This window comes from Haematobia irritans, chromosome 5, assembly GCF_050003625.1.
Source record: "Haematobia irritans isolate KBUSLIRL chromosome 5, ASM5000362v1, whole genome shotgun sequence".
NCBI lineage: Eukaryota > Metazoa > Arthropoda > Insecta > Diptera > Muscidae > Haematobia > Haematobia irritans.
The window spans coordinates 66,532,490-66,556,957 of record NC_134401.1 but is presented as its reverse complement, the minus strand read 5'-3'; the positions used below and the strand labels follow the sequence as shown (position 1 = coordinate 66,556,957).

The 24,468-nt window shown below is 40.0% G+C and overlaps 3 protein-coding genes and 1 long non-coding RNA gene across 4 annotated transcripts; 2 read left to right on the top strand and 2 right to left on the bottom strand.

Moving 5' to 3' along the window:
- Positions 1 to 5,849: 5,849 nt before the first annotated feature.
- LOC142237702 (uncharacterized) lies at positions 5,850 to 6,322 on the top strand. The gene is made up of 2 exons (XR_012722550.1): positions 5,850 to 6,045; positions 6,113 to 6,322. It is a non-coding gene; the product is annotated as an uncharacterized LOC142237702 (long non-coding RNA).
- Positions 6,323 to 11,426: 5,104 nt separating this feature from the next.
- On the top strand, positions 11,427 to 15,816 carry LOC142239765 (uncharacterized). Its single transcript, XM_075311539.1, has 4 exons — positions 11,427 to 11,447; positions 11,686 to 11,718; positions 11,829 to 11,953; positions 12,045 to 15,816. The coding sequence occupies exons 1-4, from the start codon at positions 11,427 to 11,429 to the stop codon at positions 15,814 to 15,816; spliced, it is 3,951 nt and encodes a 1,316-aa protein (XP_075167654.1).
- Positions 15,817 to 16,235: 419 nt separating this feature from the next.
- LOC142239764 (uncharacterized) lies at positions 16,236 to 21,683 on the bottom strand. The gene is made up of 2 exons (XM_075311538.1): positions 17,730 to 21,683; positions 16,236 to 17,678 (listed from the first exon to the last, which is right to left on the bottom strand). Exons 1-2 carry the CDS (start codon positions 21,681 to 21,683, stop codon positions 16,236 to 16,238), a joined length of 5,397 nt encoding a protein of 1,798 aa, XP_075167653.1.
- Positions 21,684 to 21,693: 10 nt separating this feature from the next.
- On the bottom strand, positions 21,694 to 23,736 carry LOC142239763 (uncharacterized). Its single transcript, XM_075311537.1, has one exon. The coding sequence runs from the start codon at positions 23,734 to 23,736 to the stop codon at positions 21,694 to 21,696; it is 2,043 nt and encodes a 680-aa protein (XP_075167652.1).
- Between the last annotated feature and the right edge of the window lie 732 nt (positions 23,737 to 24,468).

The window sequence follows — 24,468 nt, the reverse complement described above, 5'->3', positions numbered from 1 at the left end:
ATTCCCATATTGTCAATAATTGCCACCAGCATAGTTTGCTGTGTCCAAACATTGTTGGCTGTTATATATGTGAACAAATGCGCATGTGTATTGTCTGTAGGCAGAAGTGTTATCAGCGCTCTACTTAAATATAATAGAACCATTTGGGGTGATAACATACATATGAGTATGTTACGCAAGCGTATAGCAATAAAATCCATGTGAAGTATTTTCCACATGAACAGATAACAGCAAACACTAAACCATCGAGACGAGCACATCGCTTTCTTTTATTCTTTCGCCTGTATCTTCGATGTACAACTAGGAGTCGTTGTACAGTATCCTTAATAGTAGAAAGTTGCTCTAGCACGCGGATAAAGTCCATTCTTTTAGCCTTCCTTGCCTCCTTTTTAAAAATTTTCAGGCAGTCTTTGTATTCATTCCATAGCTACCATGCCTCATTATATAGCCTCCTAGACTTCCTCCTTATATAGCCTGGTATTCTCAAACCTCCCAAATGGGTCCTGAAACTGTTCCAATTTGTCCCTCTTGGATTACTGAATTCCTCAACATTTGTCTCCACACCGGTCCGCACATCAAATTGTATGTACTTATGATCCGAGTAACTTATTTCGTTAGAGATTGTCGTCCTTCTGGTAAAATTGTTGAAATTCAAATTGAGAACTTCCTTCCTCGTACGTGTTTCGAAGGTGAAATCCGTTCCCCTATTGTGAACTTGCAGCTGATTCTCCAGAATGTATTCCATTAAGCTTTCTCCTCTTGAATTCGTGTCTGTGCTCGCCCATAGCTCATAGTGAGCATTTGCGTCGCATCCTATTATGAAGTCACTTTTTGTCCCTGCAGTACTTTACCAAATCCCTTACTGCCTGAGGTGGTGGCAGCAGAGCATCGTCGTGTGCAAAGTAAGCCGATGATAAAACCAACAGCCTAGAGTTCATCTCCACTATCAGTGCTGTCTGATCTGTGCCACAAAATTGGTTCGAAAAGAAACACTTTAAATATTTTCTTAGTAAAATGTTTAGTTTTTTCCATTTCCATGATAAAGGGTGATTCTTTTGAGGTTAGGATTTTCATGCATTAGTATTTGACAGATCACGTGGGATTTCAGACATGGTGTCAAAGAGAAAGATGCTCAGTATGCTTTGACATTTCATCATGAATAGACTTACTAACGAGCAACGCTTGCAAATCATTGAATTTTATTACCAAAATCAGTGGCAGAAAATCCGCTTTTTTATCGACAAATTTTGTTCAGCGATGAGGCTCATTTCTGGTTGAATGGCTACGTAAATAAGCAAAATTGCCGCATTTGGAGTGAAGAGCAACCAGAAGCCGTTCAAGAACTGCCCATGCACTGTTTGGTGTGGTTTGTACGCTGGTGGAATCATTGGACCGTATTTTTTCAAAGATGCTGTTGGACGCAACGTTACGGTGAATGGCGATCGCTATCGTTCGATGCTAACAAACTTTTTGTTGCCAAAAATGGAAGAACTGAACTTGGTTGACATGTGGTTTCAACAAGATGGCGCTACATGCCACACAGCTCGCGATTCTATGGCCATTTTGAGGGAAAACTTCGGAGAACAATTCATCTCAAGAAATGGACCGGTAAGTTGGCCACCAAGATCATGCGATTTGACGCCTTTAGACTATTTTTTGTGGGGCTACGTCAAGTCTAAAGTCTACAGAAATAAGCCAGCAACTATTCCAGCTTTGGAAGACAACATTTCCGAAGAAATTCGGGCTATTCCGGCCGAAATGCTCGAAAAAGTTGCCCAAAATTGGACTTTCCGAATGGACCACCTAAGACGCAGCCGCGGTCAACATTTAAATGAAATTATCTTCAAAAAGTAAATGTCATGGACCACTCTAACGTTTCAAATAAAGAACCGATGAGATTTTGCAAATTTTATGCGTTTTTTTTTTAAAAAAAGTTATCAAGCTCTTAACAAATCACCCTTTATAATTCATAATTTCTATGGTCTAAGCCCTCTATCACTCTTCCTCTTATCCAGCCCTCTATCACTCTTCCTCTTCCTGCACCAGGGCGACATCTATTTTGTGCCTAAGTAAATGGAGGATTAGATTAGTGGAAGCTAGCTCACAGTGATGCAGGTTTATCTCTACTATTCTTAGCATCATTTACTTACTGAGCTGTCCCTCAACCTTTCCTCCATATCCTTTAACGGTCTGACGAGAGCTGAGTCCAACACTGAAGCGATTACAATTTGGCTCGAGTTTCTCAATCGTCTCCAGATTCACTGCCAATAACACGCTTCTCCCTGCTTCGGTCGGGGGGGTCCATCTTCAGTATGGTCCAGTCCTCAGTGGGGTAGACTGCTCTATTTTGCGCCTTCAACATGGTCAGCAGACGATCCTGTGGAAGTATGGGTCCCGCAATGAAAACCCGTACCCTATGTTGCAGCTTGACCTCTTCTCCACCATTAGCTTCGAGCCCTCCCATAACTCCAGTCCCTCAATTATGTCCTTGAGTCATGCGAGGGTCTCCTGGTATTTACAATGCAGGTTTTATGCCCTTGCCTCGAAAGTTGGTAGTATCTCCAGTTCCTTGACATATTCTTTCGGAGACTTCGAACAGCAATTTACTCTCCAGGCAACTGGAAGCGCCTGGAGAGTAAATTGCTGTTCGAAGTCTCCGAAAGAATATGTCAAGGAACTGGCTTCTGTCTTTACTAGACTCATCCACAATTACTACCTTAATACTAGAGGTCTGCATCGAATAACTTTTTACTACATGTCTGCAATTCGCTGTCGAATATAGTACATACACTGTCTTTCGCTCAGAGCGCAAGTAGTGAAGTGAAGAGAACACTTGCTTGTCAAATACCACCAAGTACTTATCCGAAACAATATGTGTTCCGAAAAAAAGGAACAATAAAAAATGTAAGTACTTGAGAAAAAGTACAACATGGATTCGCTTCAATTCACGTGGTACCACAAGTATTTCTCAGTTATGTCCGAGGCAAAACTTTCCATTATTATGAATCATAGATATGTATGTATATCACATATTTCATATATTTATGTATGTCACACACTTACCTTAACGTTTGCCGTTCTTTATAACAAACCAAAACATATATTATGGAGAGTAACTGTTTTTTTGTATTTCTGAAACTGCACATGGAGTACTCTATGAAGTTTTGTTCTCGCAACATACTCGACGTGATCACTCTGAGTACACTTCAATAAGAGAGAAAGAGGAATATGTGTTTGTTTGTAGTGAAGACATCAGAGTAGCAACAAGAAGTTACTCGTGGCTTTTGGTGTTCATCAAAATGTGTACCAATAGTTTTGCGACTCTCTCAAATAGATGTACTCATGTAGTAAGTACACGTGTACTCTGCATTTACAAATGGAATTGTGCAGACCTCTACTTAATACAACCCTTGTTATACAAGTTATCGCCCTGCTCGTTTCTAGACTTCTTTATCATTGTGACCTCCGTTGAGGCCGAATCTTTAGTTCTATTTCTCTTGTATCGTCCATATTCCTCGGATTCAGGGTTAAATGACACATCATCTGCCGGAAGTTTTGATCCATTAGCATTCTCGGCGGGATTTCGAGCCTGACTCGGCTTTCCTTTCGAGGCCGCTAATGGACTGGACGCACAGAATATCCCGTCTCGGTCTATCTTTCCCCTGACCTGGGAACGAGAAGACGAGCTTGGCTCATTCATCTCGTTTATGTTGCGTTCGGTAGGGCAAAAGTTCAATTTAGAAGAGCTACAATCTCCTGATATAAAGTTACCTTCCATGAGCTCCTTATTGGTTATCTCCCATCTCTTTATAGTCTCGTTCGCTTTGAGGAGGCGCCTCGAGTCATTTTCCGACATATCCTTCTTTCCTGTTAGTCTCTGCTTCACTCTAAAGGCCTCTTTGACCCTTAAAAAGAAGATTTATCCCCAGACACTCCCACATCGCCTCCACCAGCGAACCTGCTTCGCTGATCGCAATATTCGGAACATTTTTCTGTTTCTCGTGCTCGCCAACAAGAGCTTTTGCATTCCTGAGCCGCACGGCCTCCATTTCCGTCAACTCATCATCCTTCTTCTCCAACCTACGAATGCATAGTCTAGCATTTTTCAAGGATGCCCTCGAAAGTGTCGACGATGCATTCTAGGCTAAATCGTCAGCAACGTAACCTCTGATCTCACGTTAACGTTATCACTCACATTTCCTAAATCAATTTGCAAAGATTTCCTCTTAAAAAAGAACAAACACTTGCCGAAATTCTTAAAGTCAAGAAAAAACAATAAAATACACTTCTGATACTACTAGCGCGATCTATCGGCTATTATATATCATGTATAATCTTTATAGATACAACTACTGCGCCATCTATCGGCGAGTAGCTTCTAACCACCATACCATAGACCAAGGAAGGTATAGACAACGAAAGTGAATTCACAGCGCTGTAGTTTGTCTGCACACCGTAGATGGCTCTTTTTCGTCAGCAATTGAGTGATTTTTAATTTGGCTTTAATTTGTTTTCTTTCGTTTGTTCTTTTGATGAAACACCAAATATTGGAAAAACATGTAAAACTCTATACATCCACATCTTTTTTGTAATGCAAATTGACTGATTTGTACGGTAATTCTCGTTTTCCAAAAAGAAATTGAGTCACTTGACTGCGCAATTGAGTGGAATGACAGCGCACTGCAAATAAACAACACCATGGTGAATTATCAAGGTATGTCTCTATTTTAATTGGTCTATGTCTCTCCTCTTACTGATTTCGAATCTGGCAATGCTGAAGGAAATTGCATAGTATTTATTGCATAGTATGGTGGCTAGAATCTACTCGCCGATAGATGGCGCTGTAGTTGTATCTATAAAGATTATCCTTGATATATACTAGCCGATAGATCGCGCTAGTAGTATCAGAAGTGTATTTTATTATGTTTTTTCTTGACTTTAAGAATTTCGACAAGAGTTTGTTCTTTTTTAAGAGGAAATCTTTGCAAATTGATTTAGGAAATGTGAGTGATAACGTTAACGTGAGATCAGACGGTTACGTTGCTGACGATTTAGCCTCGAATGCATCGTCGACACTTTTGAGGGCATCCTTGAAAAATGCTAGACTATGCATTCGTAGGTTGGAGAAGAAGGATGAGTTGACGGAAATGGAGGCCGTGCGGCTCAGGAATGCAAAAGCTCTTGTTGGCGAGCACGAGAAACAGAAAATTGTTCCAAATATTGCGATCAGCGAAGCAGGTTCGCTGGTGGAGGCGATGGGCAATGTGGGAGTGTCTGGGGATAAATCGGATGACATAATATCCTCCACTGACTCTTTCTTCTTTCTAAGGGTCAAAGAGGCCTTTAGAATGAAGCAGATACTAACAGGAAAGAAGGATATGTCGGAAAATGACTCGAGGCGCCTCCTCAAAGCGAACAAAACCATAAAGAGATGGGAGATAACCAATAAGGAGCTCATGGAAGGTAACTTTATATCAGGAGATTGTAGCTCTTCTAAATTGAACTTTTGCCCTACCGAACGCGCCGATTTAGCCAAAGCTGAAGCGAGTCGCAACATAAACGGGATGAATGAGCCAAGCTCGTCTTATCGTTCCCAGGACAGGGGAAAGATAGACCGAGACGGGATATTCTGTGCGTCCAGTCCATTAGCGACCTCGAAAGGAAAGCCGAGCCAGGCTCGAAATCCCGCCGAGAATGCTAATGGATCAAAACTTCCGGCAGATGATGTGTCATTTAACCCTGAATCCGAGGAATATGGACGATACAAGAGAAATAGAACTAAACCCTGCCAACATTTCAAAGTTCCATTTCATCCTCATCGCTATCACAGACTCGTAAATGTCACCACAACCATCGCGAACTGTGATGGGGGAAGCATATCAAAAAGTACAAAATGTACATGAAAGTATTTTGCCATCACTACTGTTAGAAGAGCCATTTTATTTTTTGTGAAACGCCAAGCGCAACCAGCTTGTTATATTTTATTTAAATAAAAACGAAAATAAAGTTCTGAAAACATAGATATTACGCTTAAAATTGTGATAGGTATATGGTGAACAATTTTCGACTTTCCAAATAGAATAAAGTGATCGTTTTTCAAATATTTTTCCAGGCATGCTGTCTCCATCGAAAATAAACAAACTGGCTGATAGACGCTGCAATATGTAACTTGCTACTTAAAACTCAACATCATTCTTTTATTAATGCAAAAAATTATGTTAAATGTGGTGAGATAAACCGAAAAATGTTATATTTATAAGAAATTATAAATGTTTAATCAAATCAATAAACATCTACACAATCGTGTTTTACTTGACCACAATGATTCTTCTACAATTATCTTAAAATGCACTTTTTCTGATAGTTTGCAGCGGTTCTTATTGGCGTCCTTCGAAATTGATCTAAATAGGCACCTAATAACTGCACTGATGAGAAACTTTTTCGTAGTAACTTGGCGTGGTACAACTTCTCAATAGTGACGGCGCTTTTCCGACGAGTTTTTGATGTCGTATATGATTGTTTTCGACGTAGTGGGGATTCTCAGAAGCGCCCCCAAATTCAAAAAATGTTGGCAGGGAAAGATTCGGCCTCAACGGAGGTCACAATGATAAAGAAGTCTAGAAACGAGCAGGGCGATAACTTGTACAACAAGCGTGTATTAAGGTAGTAATTGTGGATGAGTCTAGTAAAGACAGAAGAGTAAAAGAGGAGAACTGGAAGCGCCTGGAGAGTAAATTGCTGTTCGAAGTCTCCGAAAGAATATGTCAAGGAACTGGAGATACTCCCTACTTTCGGAATATACAATCGAGGCAAGGGCATAAAACCTGCATTGTAAATACCAGGAGACCCTCGCATGACTCAAGGACACAATTGAGGGACTGGAGTTATGGGAGGGCTCGAAGCTAATGATGGAGAAGAGGTCAAGCGGAAGAAGAGGTCAAGCTGCAACCTAGGGTACGGGTTTTCATTGCGGGACCCATACTTCCACAGGATCGTCTGCTGACCATGTTGAAGGCGCAAAATAGAGCAGTCTACCCCACTGAGGACTGGACCATACTAAAGATGGACCCCCCGACCGAAGCAGGGTGAAGCGTGATATTGGCAGTGAATCTGGAGACGATTGAGAAACTCGAGCCAAATGGTAATCGCTTCAGTGTTGGACTCAGCAGTGGTCTCGTCATACCGTTAAAGGATATGGAGGAAAGGTTGTGGAACGGCCCAGTAAGTAAATGATGCTAAGAATAGTACAGATAAACCTGCATCACTGTGAGCTAGCTTCCACTAATCTAATCCTCCATTTACTTAGGCACAAAATAGATGTCGCCCTGGTGTAGGAACCCTGGATAAGAGGAAGAGTGATAGAGGGCTTAGACCATAGAAATTATGAATTATTTCATGGAAATGGAGAAAAACTAAACATTTTACTAAGAAAATATATAAAGTGTTTCTTTTTTAACCAATTTTGTGGCACAGATCAGACAGCACTGATAGTGGAGATGAACTCTAGGCAGTTGGTTTTATCATCGGCTTACTTTGCACACGACGATGCTCTGCTGCCACCACCTCAGACAGTAAGGGATTTGGTAAAGTACTGCAGGGACAAAAAGAGACTTCATAATAGGATGCGACGCAAATGCTCACCATGAGCTATGGGCGAGCACAGACACGAATTCAAGAGGAGAAAGCTTAATGGAATACATTCTGGAGAATCAGCTGCAAGTTCACAATAGGGGGACGGATTTCACCTTCGAAACCCGTACGAGGAACGCAGGTACGGTGGAGAACATAAGCAAGACATCTTCAGAATGGAATTAAGAGGAAGAGTCCAGAAATCAAATGAGTCTCTACAAAACTTTGCAACAGAAGTTGAGCGGTTGGTGCTATTGGCATACCCAGGAGAGAGTCACCCACTTGTGGACCGCATCAAAATTGAGACCTTTGTGAATGGCATTCGAGACCCAGACATAAAATGTGCAACATATGCGTCACAAAAGGCTTCATTCGCAGAAACAGTAACATTCGCACTTGCACAAGAGACAGCGAGAGTACTAGCACGTCCTCAAGTTCACAAAGTACGTAAGGTGGAGACCGAGAATGACGAATCAAACTCCGTGATTGATTCAGTGAAAGAAGCCGTTAAACAGGCAATGCAAGAAATGAAGCAGGAGACAACAAATCCAGAATGAAATATTATAACTGTGATAAGCCCGGACATCTTGCCCGAGAATGTAAAGCACGACGCAAGCGGCCAAGGTAAACATCCCCATCAAGCAAGATGATGATGGCCCCACAATCTCTATAGCAATAACAATTTGACAATTGCGGGTGGTATTAATGGCGATAAGCGTACCTTGACGTTAGGTACTGGTGCATCGAAATCTATCCTTAGATCTGATTTAGTAAAAGGGAAAGTTACACCGCTGATTAGAGTTAGACTATACGGATACAGGGGAAACAGCAACCGTATATGGAAGGGTTCCTGTAAAGTTAACCAGTGAAACAAATCCGTTAATTATGAATTCATTGTGGCCGATATAGTGGACGAAGTTATAATTGGAGCAGATTTTATGATTGCTTTTGGTCTCAACCTGGATATGAAGCGACGTGTAATGATCTGGTGCCATATAGAAATTCCGGGCTATAGTGAAAATACACCTGTCAGATGCTTGACAACGAGCCAGCCAGAGTCAATACCACCAAATGCCGAAGCAATAATATGGGTTTCTTTGAATGGAGATTGTGAAGTCGGCGAATTGTGGGTTGTTGAACCAGCAGAAAAAAACAACAATATCTTGATAGCAAATGCCCTGGTAACAACAAATGAAGAGGGACTTATACCAGTTCGAGTTTTGAATTTATCTGCCCATGATGAGCATATTGGAAAATTTTCTGACATTGGCAAATGTACACCAGCCGAGGCAATTGTAAATTTGGAAAGCAACTCATCAAAGGCACATGGAACGGCGAGAAAACATCTGGAAGGATACTTCCACGCATTGATGACACATTGGACACACTAGCTGGAACAACAAGGTTTTCCAGACTTGACTTGCAGAGTGGCTATTGGCAAGTAGAGATCGCCGAGAAAGACAAAGGAAAGACAGCTTTTGGAGTTAATGACGGTCTATGGCAGTTCAATGTAATGCCATTCGGGCTCTGCAATGCTCCGGCTACGTTCGAGCGATTGATGGAGCTGGTACTAAAGGGGTTGCATTGGAAGCTTCAATACCTACACGATATCATAGGTATGGGCAAAACATTTGACGAACACCTTAAGAACTAGAAGGATGTTATCCAGCAACTGTCAGCCGCTGGTCTACGACTTAACGCTAAGTAGTGCTCGCTTTTCCAGCGAGAAGTTAAGTACCTGGGTCATCATGTTACAGCAGAGGTCATATCCACCGATAGGTTAGGTTAGGTTAGGTGGCAGCCCGATGTATCAGGCTCACTTAGACTATTCAGTCCATTGTCATACCACATTGGTGAACTTCTCTCTTATCACTGAGTGCTGCCCGATTCCATGTTAAGGTCAATGACAAGGGACCTCCTTTTTATTATAGCCGAATCCGAACGGCGCACAATGTGTCCGCTGTGGCAATAAATCATTTTGGACCTGCTCTCCGATTTTGATGATTTTTGCACAGATGGTTAAAACTATGCAAATATCTCCATTGGTTTTCTGTCCCGAGCACCGCAAAGTTGACATATGTGAACAAGTATCAAATGGGTTAGTTTTCTATGTCATATTTAAAACCTTGTTACTTATAAAATATACACCGAGTGTACCTTATAGAAATTTTTTTTCACTTAAAATAGGCATCAAGCATTATGTAAATTAAAAAATATAAAAATTGTTCGCCATGCTGCAAAGCTACAAAGATACAAGGCAAATTAAAGAAGAAGCCAAGGCCACAATTCAAAAAACCTTATATTAGTATTGAGAATAAATGTTGATGTGGTAAAACAAGGTATGGGTTCAGCAACGGTGGGAATACAGCTCGACGATTTTTTGTAAACCCTGAAATTACAGCTGACATAACCGGAGTAAATGAACAACTGATTCATAGGTTAAAAATTATATTATCTACAATAAGTTGAAGTCAGGCAATAGACTCTGAGAAGTTCCATATATATTGTTTAGACACGGCAAAATTGTACATTGATTTGAATGGTGCCCATGACAGTGCATAAAGTTTTGATAAATGGTAGCAAAATTGTATCCGAGGCCATTCTACCTATAGGTAGGTTAAAGATACGATTTGTTTCATACATTTTGAATTAACATATGGTTTATTTTACAAAGGAATGCTATCAGAAGAAGCGCAGGAAGCGAGGAACAAAGACTATAAACGTTATAGGCTATCCCTGCCAAATTTTTTTGAATTTGGGGGCGCTTTTGAGAATCCCCACTACGTCGAAAACAGTCGTATACGATATCCAAAACTCCTCGGAAAAGCGCCGTCACTATTGAGAAGTTGTACAACGCCAAGTTACTAGAAAAAAGTATCGCATGAGTGCAATTATTAGGTGCCCTTCTGGACACAATTAGAAGGACGCCAATAAGATCCCCTTCAAACAATCAGAGAAAGTGCATTTTAAGATAGTTGTAAAAGAATCACATCACATTTAACATATTTTTATGCATTAATAAAAATATTGATGTTGAGTTACATGTTGTAGCGTCTATCAGCCAGTGCTTTTATTCCCAATGGAGGCAGCGTGTCTTGAAAAATATTTGAATAACTATCACTTTATTCCATTGGGAAAGTCAAAAATTTTCACCAATATACCTTTCACAATTTTAAGCTAAATAACTATGTTTTCAGCACTTCATTATCGTTTTTATTTAAATAAATTATAAGAAGCTAGTTGTGCTTGGTGTTTCACAAAATATAAAATGGCTCTTGTATGTTAACAATAATGATGGCAAATTACTTTCATGCGTATAGTGATGCAAAATACTATCACAGTTGGCGATTGTTGCAGTGTCACTTACGAGTCTGTGGTAGCGATGAGGATGAAATGGAACTTTGAAATGCTGGCAGGGATATAACTCGCGCAAGACTGGGCGCTGTTCTACTAACGAAGACGTAATGCATCATTTGTTGATATCCTCCGACCCATACATCAATTCATTAAGAACGAAATTGAAGCTTAAAAAATTAGATTATCACGAAGATGTGAAAATGTTGTTAATAAATTAAATAGAGTGAGTTAGATTTTGGTTCATTTAATGTTTAGTATTGTACTGTAATACAATTCTTTTGTTCTTTCTTTTTGTCTTTATTTGGTTAATAACCTATTTATTACAAATAAATTAATCAACGTATAAGTAGAACACATTGAAACACATTGTCGTAGGTTACTTTTATTTCTTTGGTTTTATATTTCATTTATTTTTAGTTTAACACATTTTATTTATGTCAATGATCAAGTGTCCCATATTTGTGAGTGTTGGACGTTAATTACTGAGTAAGCAGATCATGCTACCATATGTCCCAATTCACCAAAACTGACTTGGCCGACATGTGGAACACTGCAATATGCAAACTCATGAATTCTCGTACAACGCATAGGCAATGATGTAACTATCTCGTAGGTATATATACAATTGAAAATCAATAAATTTTTGTCAGTTATTCTATTGAAATTACGACCAGTGTACTTTCTTTTATTGCTTTCCAGTTACAAGTGCTGGAAGGTACACAAACAAAAAGGGTTAGTGTCAGTTCGGATTTATGTGTTCGAATTGGTTATCACTAACGAGTTTAAAGAATATTTGAGTTCTGATTGTGACAGAACATTTTTGGTGACCCTAATACTTGCAGGACTTGAGTCCTCAAGTTACAACATTAGAACGCGCAGTTCATGATACAAGAAATCTGACGCAGTGTCGCGACTCGGATATAATCAACGCACGTGTGGTGGCGAGTACAAATAACTTCGTGTGGAAGTTTGTGAAGGAAAGGAAAAAGTCCTTAGCAGCACCTTGAGAAGAAATTTAATTGACGAAGAAGACAAAATCAAAGCAAAAATGTCTACAGAGGAACTGTTCAAAGACAGAGTGATCTTGGAGAAAAGATCCAGAAGATTATCCGTAACTTCAAGAAGGATTCGGATAGCAGGAAGGACAGGTCGTCCTATTACGAAGCGAGATATCGAGCTCTGTCTGAGGATTGGAATAGATTCGATGAAAATGATGGAAAACTTCGAATGGCGGTCAGTGCAAAGGAAGGTGTTGACTATTTCGAAACTGGGTTTTACGAGAAGGTGCGGTCGCTTGCACATGAGTTCCTTGCTCTATTCCAGTCAGAAGCCGATAGATTGCGACAAAAGGCAAAACAAATGAGTATAAATCAACATACAGTTGATGACGTTCTCGGAACAAATATTGGAGCTTGTTCCGGAGGGTTTACAGACGAAGTAGCCCGACTAATGAGGAAAGTCCAAATAAACATGAATATGTTACGATCATATGTGGAGAACACTACACCTGCAAATGCATCTCCACAGTTATGCAAAGTGCAGATACACACCATTGATAGCCGTTGGAGACACCTAGAGCAGTTGTACGACGCTGCAATGGAACTACTACCCGATTCTATGACAGTCACGACAACGATTCACGAGGATTATGAAAAATTGGTGAATCTGATTCTTGAGAAACTGACAAGTCTTCAAGTCATTGTAGACAGTGCGAGTACCGAACCAGCTGTTCATCCAACGAGCCATTCATCAGTGACCCTTCCAAAAATTACAATCCCAAAATTTGACGGCGATTATGGCAAATGGTGCCAATTTTATGACCTGTTTTTGACTATGGTTCATAACACAAGCATACCGGCAATTCAGAAGATGTGGTACCTGAAATCGCATGTCGTCGGAGAAGCTGAAAGATTGATCAGTCATTTGACGACTACTGAAGCCAACTACAACTCGGCATGGTCGATGCTGAGAGAAAGGTACGATAACAAAAGGGTTATCGTAGCTACTCTCATAGACAAGATATTAGCACAACCAAATGCTATGTCAAATGCGATCACCATAAAAGGACTACATGACACAGCAAGGGAGTGTTTACTGGCTCTGAATAATGTGGGTGTGGAAACAAGTTCCTGGGATCCCATAGTAGTCCAAATCCTTATAAGAAAATTGGATAGAAATTTGCATATTCGATTCGAGCAGTCGTTACAGAATCCGAAAGAAACACCGAAAATAGCGACTTTGTTGAAATTTTTGGAACACCAGTTCCAGACAATGGATTCTGTAAGCCAGAAGGATAGAAACACTTCGACTAAAGCTGTGTCATCGATTGTAACGAAAGAAAAAATAAACTCTAAATGTGCAATGTGTGGTACCATAGACCATATGATTTACATGTGCGAAAAATTCAAACAATTGAGCGAAGCAGATAGGGTCAGATTTGCCCAATCAAGAAGATTATGTTTCAATTGCCTGAAGAGTGGTCATGCGTCACACAATTGCAAAGGATCTTCGTGTAGGAAGTGTGGGAAGAAACACAACAGTCTGCTTCATATTCCAATAAAGTCTGAACAAACGACAATTTTACCGAACGTACCAACAGTATCTTCGGCCGCGGCGGAGACCTTTGTTGGACGCGAAGCTTATGCGATGCTAGCTACTGCAAGAGTCATTATCCAGGCCCCCAATGGTATCAAGCAAGAATGCGTGGCGATCCTAGATTCTGGTTCACAAATAAACATTATCAGTGAACGGCTGATTCAGAATCTCTGCATTTCACCAATGGAAGCTTCGCTGGATATTGATGGAGTTGGAAAGACCAGAAAACGAGCGACTCATCGGGTGAATGTTAAAATGGCGTCTACAGATGGATGCTACATAACAAATTTGGAAGCATATATATTGCCTACAATAATTCCTCCACAACCGAATCACCATATAGATATATCCGAATGGGGTTTGCCACCTCATATTAAATTGGCGAACCCGCAATTCAACAAACAAAGTAAGATAGACATTCTACTTGGAGCAGAGTTTTTCTTCACTTTGATGCAGCCTGGCACTATAAAACTCTCAGAGAATCTACCAGTTCTCCAGAATACTGCTCTCGGGTGGATCGTGGGAGGTTCATTGCGAAACAATAATAATGAAAGATTTTTGTCAACACCCACGTGTGCAGTTTTCGATAGTGATAAGGCGCTTGATGAAGCTATTGAAAGATTGTGGAAAATTGATGAAGTAGAGCCAACATCAAAATCTATGAGCACAGAAGAAAATCTATGTGAAGCGCATTTTGCCCACCATGTGGCAATCAATAAAAGCGGCAGGTTTGTTGTAAGTTTGCCGTTTCGAGAGATCCCACAGGCGCTAGGGGATTCATATACAATGGCGTACAATCGATTTATGAGTCTAGAGCGACGTTTGCTGAAGAATTCAGATTTGCGAGCCCAATATGTGCAGTTTATGAAAGAATATGAAAGACTTGGGCATATGCACCGAGTCAAGATTGATGACCTAATGGATCCTAAATATTTCATTCCACATCATTGTGTGCTAAAGCCAGATAGTACAACTACGAAACTAAGAGTAGTGTTTGATGCATCAGCAAAAACATCAACTGGTTTATCTCTCAACGATCTAATGTATACTGGACCAGTCGTTCAAAGTGATCTATTTACCATTTTACTTCGGTTTCGTTTTCCGAAATATGTATTCACTACTGACATTGAAAAGATGTATAGACAAATACTAATACATCCAAGTAATCATCAGTTTCAATTAATAATCTGGAGAGAAGATCCTGCACTGCCAATCAACTATTATGTTCTCAATACAGTAGCATACGGCACAAGAGCAGCACCTTATCTTGCTACCAAATGTCTGCAGAAGATTGCAGTAGATAATGCTATAAAATATCCATACGGCTCTATGATGTTGAAGGATAACTTTTATGTTGATGATGGACTTGGTGGCTCAGATAACATCAACATAGCGATTACAACACAAAACCAATCAATACAAATGTTAAAAGAGTATGGATTCAACCTGAAGAAGTGGTGTGCAAACCACCCGAGACTACTAAAAGACATACCGGAAGCTGACCAAGAAGTTAATCTGGATTTCGACGTTATAAGTTCTGACACAGTCAAAACTTTGGGACTGTTTTGGTTGCCCCACATTGATAACTTCTGTGTTAAGGTCAAGTTTAACGAACATAAAACAGTTACTAGGCGTACCGCCACATCCGATCTCGCAAAATTATTTGATCCCCTTGGTCTATTAGCACCTGCAGTGGTTACGGCAAAAATCTTTATGCAAAAACTTTGTGAAGCTTCATTAGGCTGGGATGATCCGCTACCTGAGTCGTTTTGTTCAGAATGGAAAACTCTAAGAAACAACATATACAGTCTGAACAATTTCAAAATGGCAAGACACTTGTTCAATGGCGATGTTCCGAAAGAGATCCAGCTTCATGTATTTGCAGATGCATCCGAAAAAGCGTATGGTGCAGTAGCATATATTCGAGCTTCATTCAAAGACAGTCGCATTACTGTACGATTATTGTGTGCAAAGTCACGAGTATCGCCATTGAAGCGACAAACATTACCCAGACTAGAATTATGTGCAGCAGTCGTCGCGGCAGAACTTGCTAATCGAGTACGAGTAGATCTCAACATTCAGAACGAATCTGTATATTTATGGACTGACTCCGAAATCGTTTTATCCTGGATCAATGCTCAGTCGTCCTCTCTGAAGACATTTGTGGCTAACAGAGTATCAACAATCCAATTGTTGAGTTCACGGAGACATACAAACTTTTTTAGTGGTCCGTAATTTATTAACAAATGAAACACTAGTCTTTTACTTAAGAAATTTATAAAAGTGTTTATTCATTAATTCCGTTTATTCGGTACAGACGCGTAAAAAAACTTTAAAAACAATTTGATCGCTCCAGTTGAAAACTTGAACTGATTTTCTTTTCCTTCGTGGCCCTTTGTATGCTATGTATAAATATGTAAAACTGGATATTGCCGTTATTCCGCAATGTAAACAAATGAAAGGGCTACATACATATATGTACATATATGTATGTGCATATAATGATCAAATTGACAATAACCAAAAGGGCTACGAAAGAGAGTAATTAAGAGATCAATAAGAATAAGTAAATGGAAAAAATTTCAAATATTTAAATAATGAGAAAAATGTAAATAAACAGTGGCGGCGGTAACATTCCCCCCTTCGCAAGCGAACTAGGGTCCCAGGAGCTTGCTCTCTGATCTTTTACCGACGTCTAGTATAGCAATCTTGGTCACGGGCCTCTCATAGGTGCTGCTAGTCGTCTTCACTTTAACTCTTCTGACTTGCCCATCTTTGGCGGTATACAGTTCTGTCAATATTCCTTTGGGCCAACTATTCCGAGGAAGATTGTCGTCCACAATGATGACTACGTCTCCTTTGGATGGTGGTTGAACCTTTTCGAGCCACTTGCTTCTTCGCACCAAGTGAGGACCATACTCACGAACCCACCTACGCCAGAAATGATTCGCAAATTTTTGGGTATTATGCCATCTCTGTCGCAGGTCATAATCAAACTCACATAATGGCTTCTGTCCTCCCGCAGAACCAAGTAATAAATGATTTGGAGTGAGGGCATCGTCGTCATCGGAATCTAGAGCCACAAATGTCAAAGGACGAGAGTTGATCATAAATTCAATTTCATATAACGCAGATCGAAGAGTCTCGTCGTTGAATTTGAAAGCTGGTAACATGGAGTAGAGAACGGATTTAACTGTTCTTATTAGACGTTCCCATGCACCGCCCATATGCGGAGCTGCTGGTGGATTAAATCGCCACTTGATGTCATCGTATTTAGAGAAAACTTGGTGTAAGTCGATATGTTGTTTTTCTTCACGCAGAATTTTTTCTACAGCTTTGAAATTTGTCCCATTGTCCGTGTATATTTCTTTCGGAGAGCCACGTCGGCTGATGAAGTTTTGTATACACAGGATGCACGAGCTAGTATCAAGACTGTGAGCCACTTCAATATGAATTGCACGAACAGTTAGACATGTGAAAAGAACTCCCCATCTTTTTTCTCGGTGTCTTCCAACAGTGACGAACAAAGGGCCAAAAAAGTCGATTCCCACATAAGTAAATGGACGTTCAAAACTCGAGAGCCTAGCTGATGGTAGAGTTGCCATTTGCGGTGGCCGTGGAACTGCGTATAAATTTTTACAGTGTTGACAGCTGCTTCGTACTTTTTTGTATACAACTCTCAATTTTGGGACATAAAAATTCGACTTAATTCTGGATATAGTGGCTTCGTGTAGACAGTGGTGATAATTCTCATGGTAGTACTTCACCACAAGAAATGTAATATAGTGATTTGTGGGTAAAATTATGGCATTGTTGCAGTTTAACATTTCTGCTCTTCCGTAAGCACGAATTACATAATTCTCATCGAGACAAATATTCAATTGCTTCAGAATACTATCTTTTTCGATTGGCTTTTTGTTTTTCAAATGCCAAATTTCTTCGGAAAATTCACTCTTTTGGGCATATTTATATAAAATATATTTCGATTTCTGGATACATTCGAAAAATGTATCGTTTTCTACATTCGATCTTTGGACAACGGATTTCAATTTTTCCATATAAAACAGGAATTGAGCCAATGCTCGGTACAACCGTCGCTAGCACGAAAAATATTCAATGTTCATAAAAAATTTGTGCGATTTACTCACATGTAAAAGATGATTACGTACTTCTTCATAGCTGATTCTTCCTAAATCGGAACACTTTGGCCAGACATCCTCATTGTCTTTTAGAAACTCAGGACCTTGGAACCACATGTCGTCCTCGGCTGAGCAGACCTTTGTTGCGAAATCAGCAGGGTTTAATTTAGATGGAACCCAATTCCATTGTGGTAAATTTGTTAATTCCAATATTTCTCCAACTCTATACATTACAAAAGCTTTGAAATTCTTGGGGTCCATGGACAACCACTTCAAAACCGTTTTAGAGTCGGACCAGTAGAAGCACTCAGTACAATTAAGCCGTGTAGTTTTTATAATTTTTCTTGATAGACGCGCTCCAATTAGTGCAGCTTGAAGTTCCAGTCTAGGAATGGAAACTGGTTTCAGTGGGCTAACTTTACCCTTGGCTGCCACTATGCGCACGTCGACTTCACCTTGGTATTGAATACGAAAATAACAAACAGCAGCGTATGCGTTTTCCCCAGCGTCGACAAAAGTATGTAACTGCACATTAAGCGTCGATTTCAACAACCTCGAGTAACATCTCGGAATAGAGACAGTTGAAATTTTCTCCAGATTTGAAAGCCAGGAACACCACTTTATATGCAAGTCCTCATTTAGTTCGTCGTCCCATTTAATGGCGGATCGCCATATATCCTGCAGCAAAATTTTAAGACTTATGGTATAATGAGACACGAAGCCGAGGGGGTCAAATATTGACATCAAAACTTGAAGGACTTCTCTTTTGGTGGGAACCGTATGCCTTTGAAACACGTTTCTTTTGAGCCTCGAAAATCGACAATTGTATTGAAAAACATCATTATTTGATTCCCAATACATACCAAGAATTTTCTCGACAGCTCCAAAGGAGTTTTCAGTTGCTGCGCCACCTTCTGCTAATTTTTGTCGCACTATATTTGAATTTGAAGCCCAGTTACGCATGTGAAACCCACCTTTAGCATGAATCGTTTTGACTTGATTCGCTAACTTTATGGCCTCTTCCTCGGTTTGAACACTGTCGATGAAATCATCCATGTAGTGGTAGAAATTTATTGCTTTGACTGCACGAGGGTATAAGTCGCGAAAATCTTCGGCGTTCTTATTTCGCACAAAATTAGCAATACACGGAGCACAGCTAGTTCCAAACGTTAAGGCTTTCATTACATATGCGATTACTTCACCATCTTTGATCCACAGGAAACGTTGGGCGTGCATATCCACATCATTTACATTGATACGATGAAACATCTCAGCGATGTCGCCACAGACAGCAATTTGACCAACTCTAAACTCGAGTAAAACATTTATAAGCGATGTCAGTAAATCGGGGCCACTCATCAAGAAATCATTGAGTGACTTATTATTCGATTTTGCTGCAGCATCCCACACTAGTCGGACTTTGCCAGGCTTATTTGGGTTTAGAGCAACAAAAATTGGAAGGTACCAAGTTCTACTATAAGAATTAAATTCAGAATTTGTTACCTTTCTGGCATATCCTTTGTTGAGAAGTTTGTCGATTTCCACCTGCATAGTTTGTTGTAGTTGTGGATCCTTCTTGAACTTCTTTTGGAGACACTTAAGTCGATGGCAGGCAACTTCATAACTTTCTGGTAAAACTGGATTTTCATCTTTCCAAAGTAAACTTACTTCAAATTGTTGGCCTTTTCTAATTACATTATTTTCCAAAATCTGCATAGCTTTCTGGTCCTCGAATGACAACAATGTTTTCTCCTGGGCCACCTCCAGTGCGAAATACTCTTTTACTTCATTGTGTAAATTCTTGTATCGATCCTCACATGCACATGTGTGAATATTTAGAGAAAAAGATTTCCTTACACCGGAGCCACAACCTTGCAGTGTCCAACCAAGACGAGTTTTTGTTGCTATAAGCAGATTTCTTCCACCTTCACGGACTTTCAATGGCACAGCCACTCTCCAATTGTTTACACCAATTAGTATTGTCGGCTTGACATTTTCGTATGACTGTATAGGCAAACCTTTGAAATACGGGTTATCTTTTACAATGGATTCGAAATCCAAGCTTTGTGTTGGTAGGCCAAGATTTTGCACAGTGTGCACGTTGTAAATAACGTATTTCGAACCATTTACTCCAGACACTTCCACATTCAATCTCACAGAATCGTCTTCAGATCGGGTTGTATTTCCAGTCCATTTTAATTCTAATGGTTCACTTTCACCTTTCAGTCCCAACTGGTTGTAAAATTCATGTTCCATAAGGGTCACCGAAGAACCTTCATCCAAAAAGGCGAACGTATTCACAGAGCCACCATTGAAATAAATTTTTATGGGCAAAATTCGAAAATACGGGTTTTGGTTATCACTGTTGTTGTGCGTATTTACGTTTCCACTTTGCTGCGGTAGTGCTATATTGCTTGCACTTGGTTCTACCGTCGTATATTTATGTAACAATGAATGATGTTTTGCTGCACAACCATTAATTCCACACTGCCTATTAGAAAAACACTTTCTGCGATGTAAATTCAAGCACTGTCTACATAATTTGTTTTCTTTTACCACATTCCATTTGGCGTCTAAATTAAAAGATTGAAACTCTCCACAGTTCTGAATTTTATGAGCTTCACTTTTACACGAAAAACAAATTGGCTTGCTTGTATTATTCTGTTGATGAGTGTTCACTGATGCTCCCTTTTTACTTGTTGTAGGAGACACGACTTGGCTCGCAGCAGCTGCTATTGCATATATCCAATCACTAAATTCTTTCACAATCGGCACTTTTTCATTTCTAATATGCATTGCCCAGTTCAGCTTTTGATTGTTTGGCAATTTTTCGACCAATGTCTTCACGAGCATCGGATTATTCAAATGAGCCACTAAATTGCAGGCTTCCATTGTCGAACAAATATTACGCACTGTTAAAGCATATTCAATTAAACTGTCCAATCGATCTTTTAAAGGAGGTATTTTGGTTGCTTTCTCAATCATACTGTCCAATATATGCTCTGGACGACCGAAACACATTTCCAAAGTTTGAATAATTTCATTCACCATCGACGGGATCAGTAATTTACTTTTCACTAACTCTTTAGCACGACCGCGGAGACACGACTGCAGACGCATTAAATTTTCGCCGTCACTGTAGCCGGCTATCTCGGTGCTGTTGCGATAGTTACTGATGAATAAGGGCCAGTCTTCTGGATTACCATCAAAATTCGGCAATTCTTTTGGTATTACTTGCCTTGCTGCAATTTGTGTTGGTGTGGGATGAAACGATGTGGTATTGTTGGCGAAGGAACTCGACGGCTGGCTTAAATTGCCTTGGGATAAAATATGATATTTTTTCTCCAAATATTGCCTTTGCAGTTCTTTTTCTTCTTCCAACATTTGTAGCTGCAACTGTGTTTGAGACGACGAGTTGCATGGGGACACGTTCGAGCCGTTAGAATTATTAAAATGGCGTTGTATATACTGCTCCTTATGTGCCGGTAGCGTCATTGTTGTATTTGTAGGCGCCATACTTGAGATTTGCTTGGGCATTGTGACATTGGGCAACAATGTACTCGAGCCTTGATTCTCCAAATTTAGGTTATGTGCATTTGCATATGCACCCCTTTGGCTGGTACTTACTTGTGCCGACGGTAGTCCAATTTGGGTAAATGGTTGATGTACTGCGTTTTGCTGCACTGTTGTACCATTTCCAGTAGCTGGTGATGATGCAGCTCGAGTACCGGTGGTGAAGTCAGTGGTGTCATCAACGGGCGGCAACTGTTGTGTTGCATTAGATTTATCGCCAGAGTCCACCGGTTGTTCCACACAACATGAGCAACTCCAGCTTACATTCGCTATGTTGCTGTCCACTTTTACACATTCAAAATGGAACCACTTATCACACGAATCGCACTGCACCATACGATCGGTGTCTTTTAGATCACACTTATTGCAATTAAAATCGGTTTCCGACATTATTTTGTCTTTAACTTTGAATCCGATGAAAGAAATCATTGAGTGACTTATTATTCGATTTTGCTGCAGCATCCCACACTAGTCGGACTTTGCCAGGTTTATTTGGGTTTAGAGCAACAAAAATTGGAAGGTACCAAGTTCTACTATAAGAATTAAATTCAGAATTTGTTACCTTTCTGGCATATCCTTTGTTGAGAAGTTTGTCGATTTCCACCTGCATAGTTTGTTGTAGTTGTGGATCCTTCTTGAACTTCTTTTGGAGACACTTAAGTCGATGGCAGGCAACTTCATAACTTTCTGGTAAAACTGGATTTTCATCTTTCCAAAGTAAACTTACTTCAAATTGTTGGCCTTTTCTAATTACATTATTTTCCAAAATCTGCATAGCTTTCTGGTCCTCGAATGACAACAATGTTTTCTCCTGGGCCACCTCCAGTGCGAAATACTCTTTTACTTCATCGTGTAAATTCTTGTATCGATCCTCACATGCACATGTGTGAATATTTAGAGAAAAAGATTTCCTTACACCGGAGCCACAACCTTGCAGTGTCCAACCAAGACGAGTTTTTGTTGCTATAAGCAGATTTCTTCCACCTTCACGGACTTTCAATGGCACAGCCACTCTCCAATTGTTTACACCAATTAGTATTGTCGGCTTGACATTTTCGTATGACTGTATAGGCAAACCTTTGAAATACGGGTTATCTTTTACAATGGATTCGAAATCCAAGCTTTGTGTTGGTAGGCCAAGATTTTGCACAGTGTGCACGTTGTAAATAACGTATTTCGAACCATTTACTCCAGACACTTCCACATTCAATCTCACAGAATCGTCTTCAGATCGGGTTGTATTTCCAGTCCATTTTAATTCTAATGGTTCACTTTCACCTTTCAGTCCCAACTGGTTGTAAAATTCATGTTCCATAAGGGTCACCGAAGAACCTTCATCCAAAAAGGCGAACGTATTCACAGAGCCACCATTGAAATAAATTTTTATGGGCAAAATTCGAAAATACGGGTTTTGGTTATCACTGTTGTTGTGCGTATTTACGTTTCCACTTTGCTGCGGTAGTGCTATATTGCTTGCACTTGGTTCTACCGTCGTATATTTATGTAACAATGAATGATGTTTTGCTGCACAACCATTAATTCCACACTGCCTATTAGAAAAACACTTTCTGCGATGTAAATTCAAGCACTGTCTACATAATTTGTTTTCTTTTACCACATTCCATTTGGCGTTTAAATTAAAAGATTGAAACTCTCCACAGTTCTGAATTTTATGAGCTTCACTTTTACACGAAAAACAAATTGGCTTGCTTGTATTATTCTGTTGATGAGTGTTCACTGATGCTCCCTTTTTACTTGTTGTAGGAGACACGACTTGGCTCGCAGCAGCTGCTATTGCATATATCCAATCACTAAATTCTTTCACAATCGGCACTTTTTCATTTCTAATATGCATTGCCCAGTTCAGCTTTTGATTGTTTGGCAATTTTTCGACCAATGTCTTCACGAGCATCGGATTATTCAAATGAGCCACTAAATTGCAGGCTTCCATTGTCGAACAAATATTACGCACTGTTAAAGCATATTCAATTAAACTGTCCAATCGATCTTTTAAAGGAGGTATTTTGGTTGCTTTCTCAATCATACTGTCCAATATATGCTCTGGACGACCGAAACACATTTCCAAAGTTTGAATAATTTCATTCACCATCGACGGGATCAGTAATTTACTTTTCACTAACTCTTTAGCACGACCGCGGAGACACGACTGCAGACGCATTAAATTTTCGCCGTCACTGTAGCCGGCTATCTCGGTGCTGTTGCGATAGTTACTGATGAATAAGGGCCAGTCTTCTGGATTACCATCAAAATTCGGCAATTCTTTTGGTATTACTTGCCTTGCTGCAATTTGTGTTGGTGTGGGATGAAACGATGTGGTATTGTTGGCGAAGGAACTCGACGGCTGGCTTAAATTGCCTTGGGATAAAATATGATATTTTTTCTCCAAATATTGCCTTTGCAGTTCTTTTTCTTCTTCCAACATTTGTAGCTGCAACTGTGTTTGAGACGACGAGTTGCATGGGGACACGTTCGAGCCGTTAGAATTATTAAAATGGCGTTGTATATACTGCTCCTTATGTGCCGGTAGCGTCATTGTTGTATTTGTAGGCGCCATACTTGAGATTTGCTTGGGCATTGTGACATGTACTCGAGCCTTGATTCTCCAAATTTAGGTTATGTGCATTTGCATATGCACCCCTTTGGCTGGTACTTACTTGTGCCGACGGTAGTCCAATTTGGGTAAATGGTTGATGTACTGCGTTTTGCTGCACTGTTGTGCCATTTCCAGTAGCTGGTGATGATGCAGCTCGAGTACCGGTGGTGAAGTCAGTGGTGTCATCAACGGGCGGCAACTGTTGTGTTGCATTAGATTTATCGCCAGAGTCCACCGGTTGTTCCACACAACATGAGCAACTCCAGCTTACATTCGCTATGTTGCTGTCCACTTTTACACATTCAAAATGGAACCACTTATCACACGAATCGCACTGCACCATACGATCGGTGTCTTTTAGATCACACTTATTGCAATTAAAATCGGTTTCCGACATTATTTTGTCTTTAACTTTGAATCCGATGAAATTGTGCAACTTTCTTGCGGCTTGTATATTTGTTCAAACAACAACAAAAATTTGACTTTTGAACCACCACTATTCAATTTATTCTTTCACTTTTGAAACTCTTCAATTTGAACTACTATAAACTTTTTGTTAAA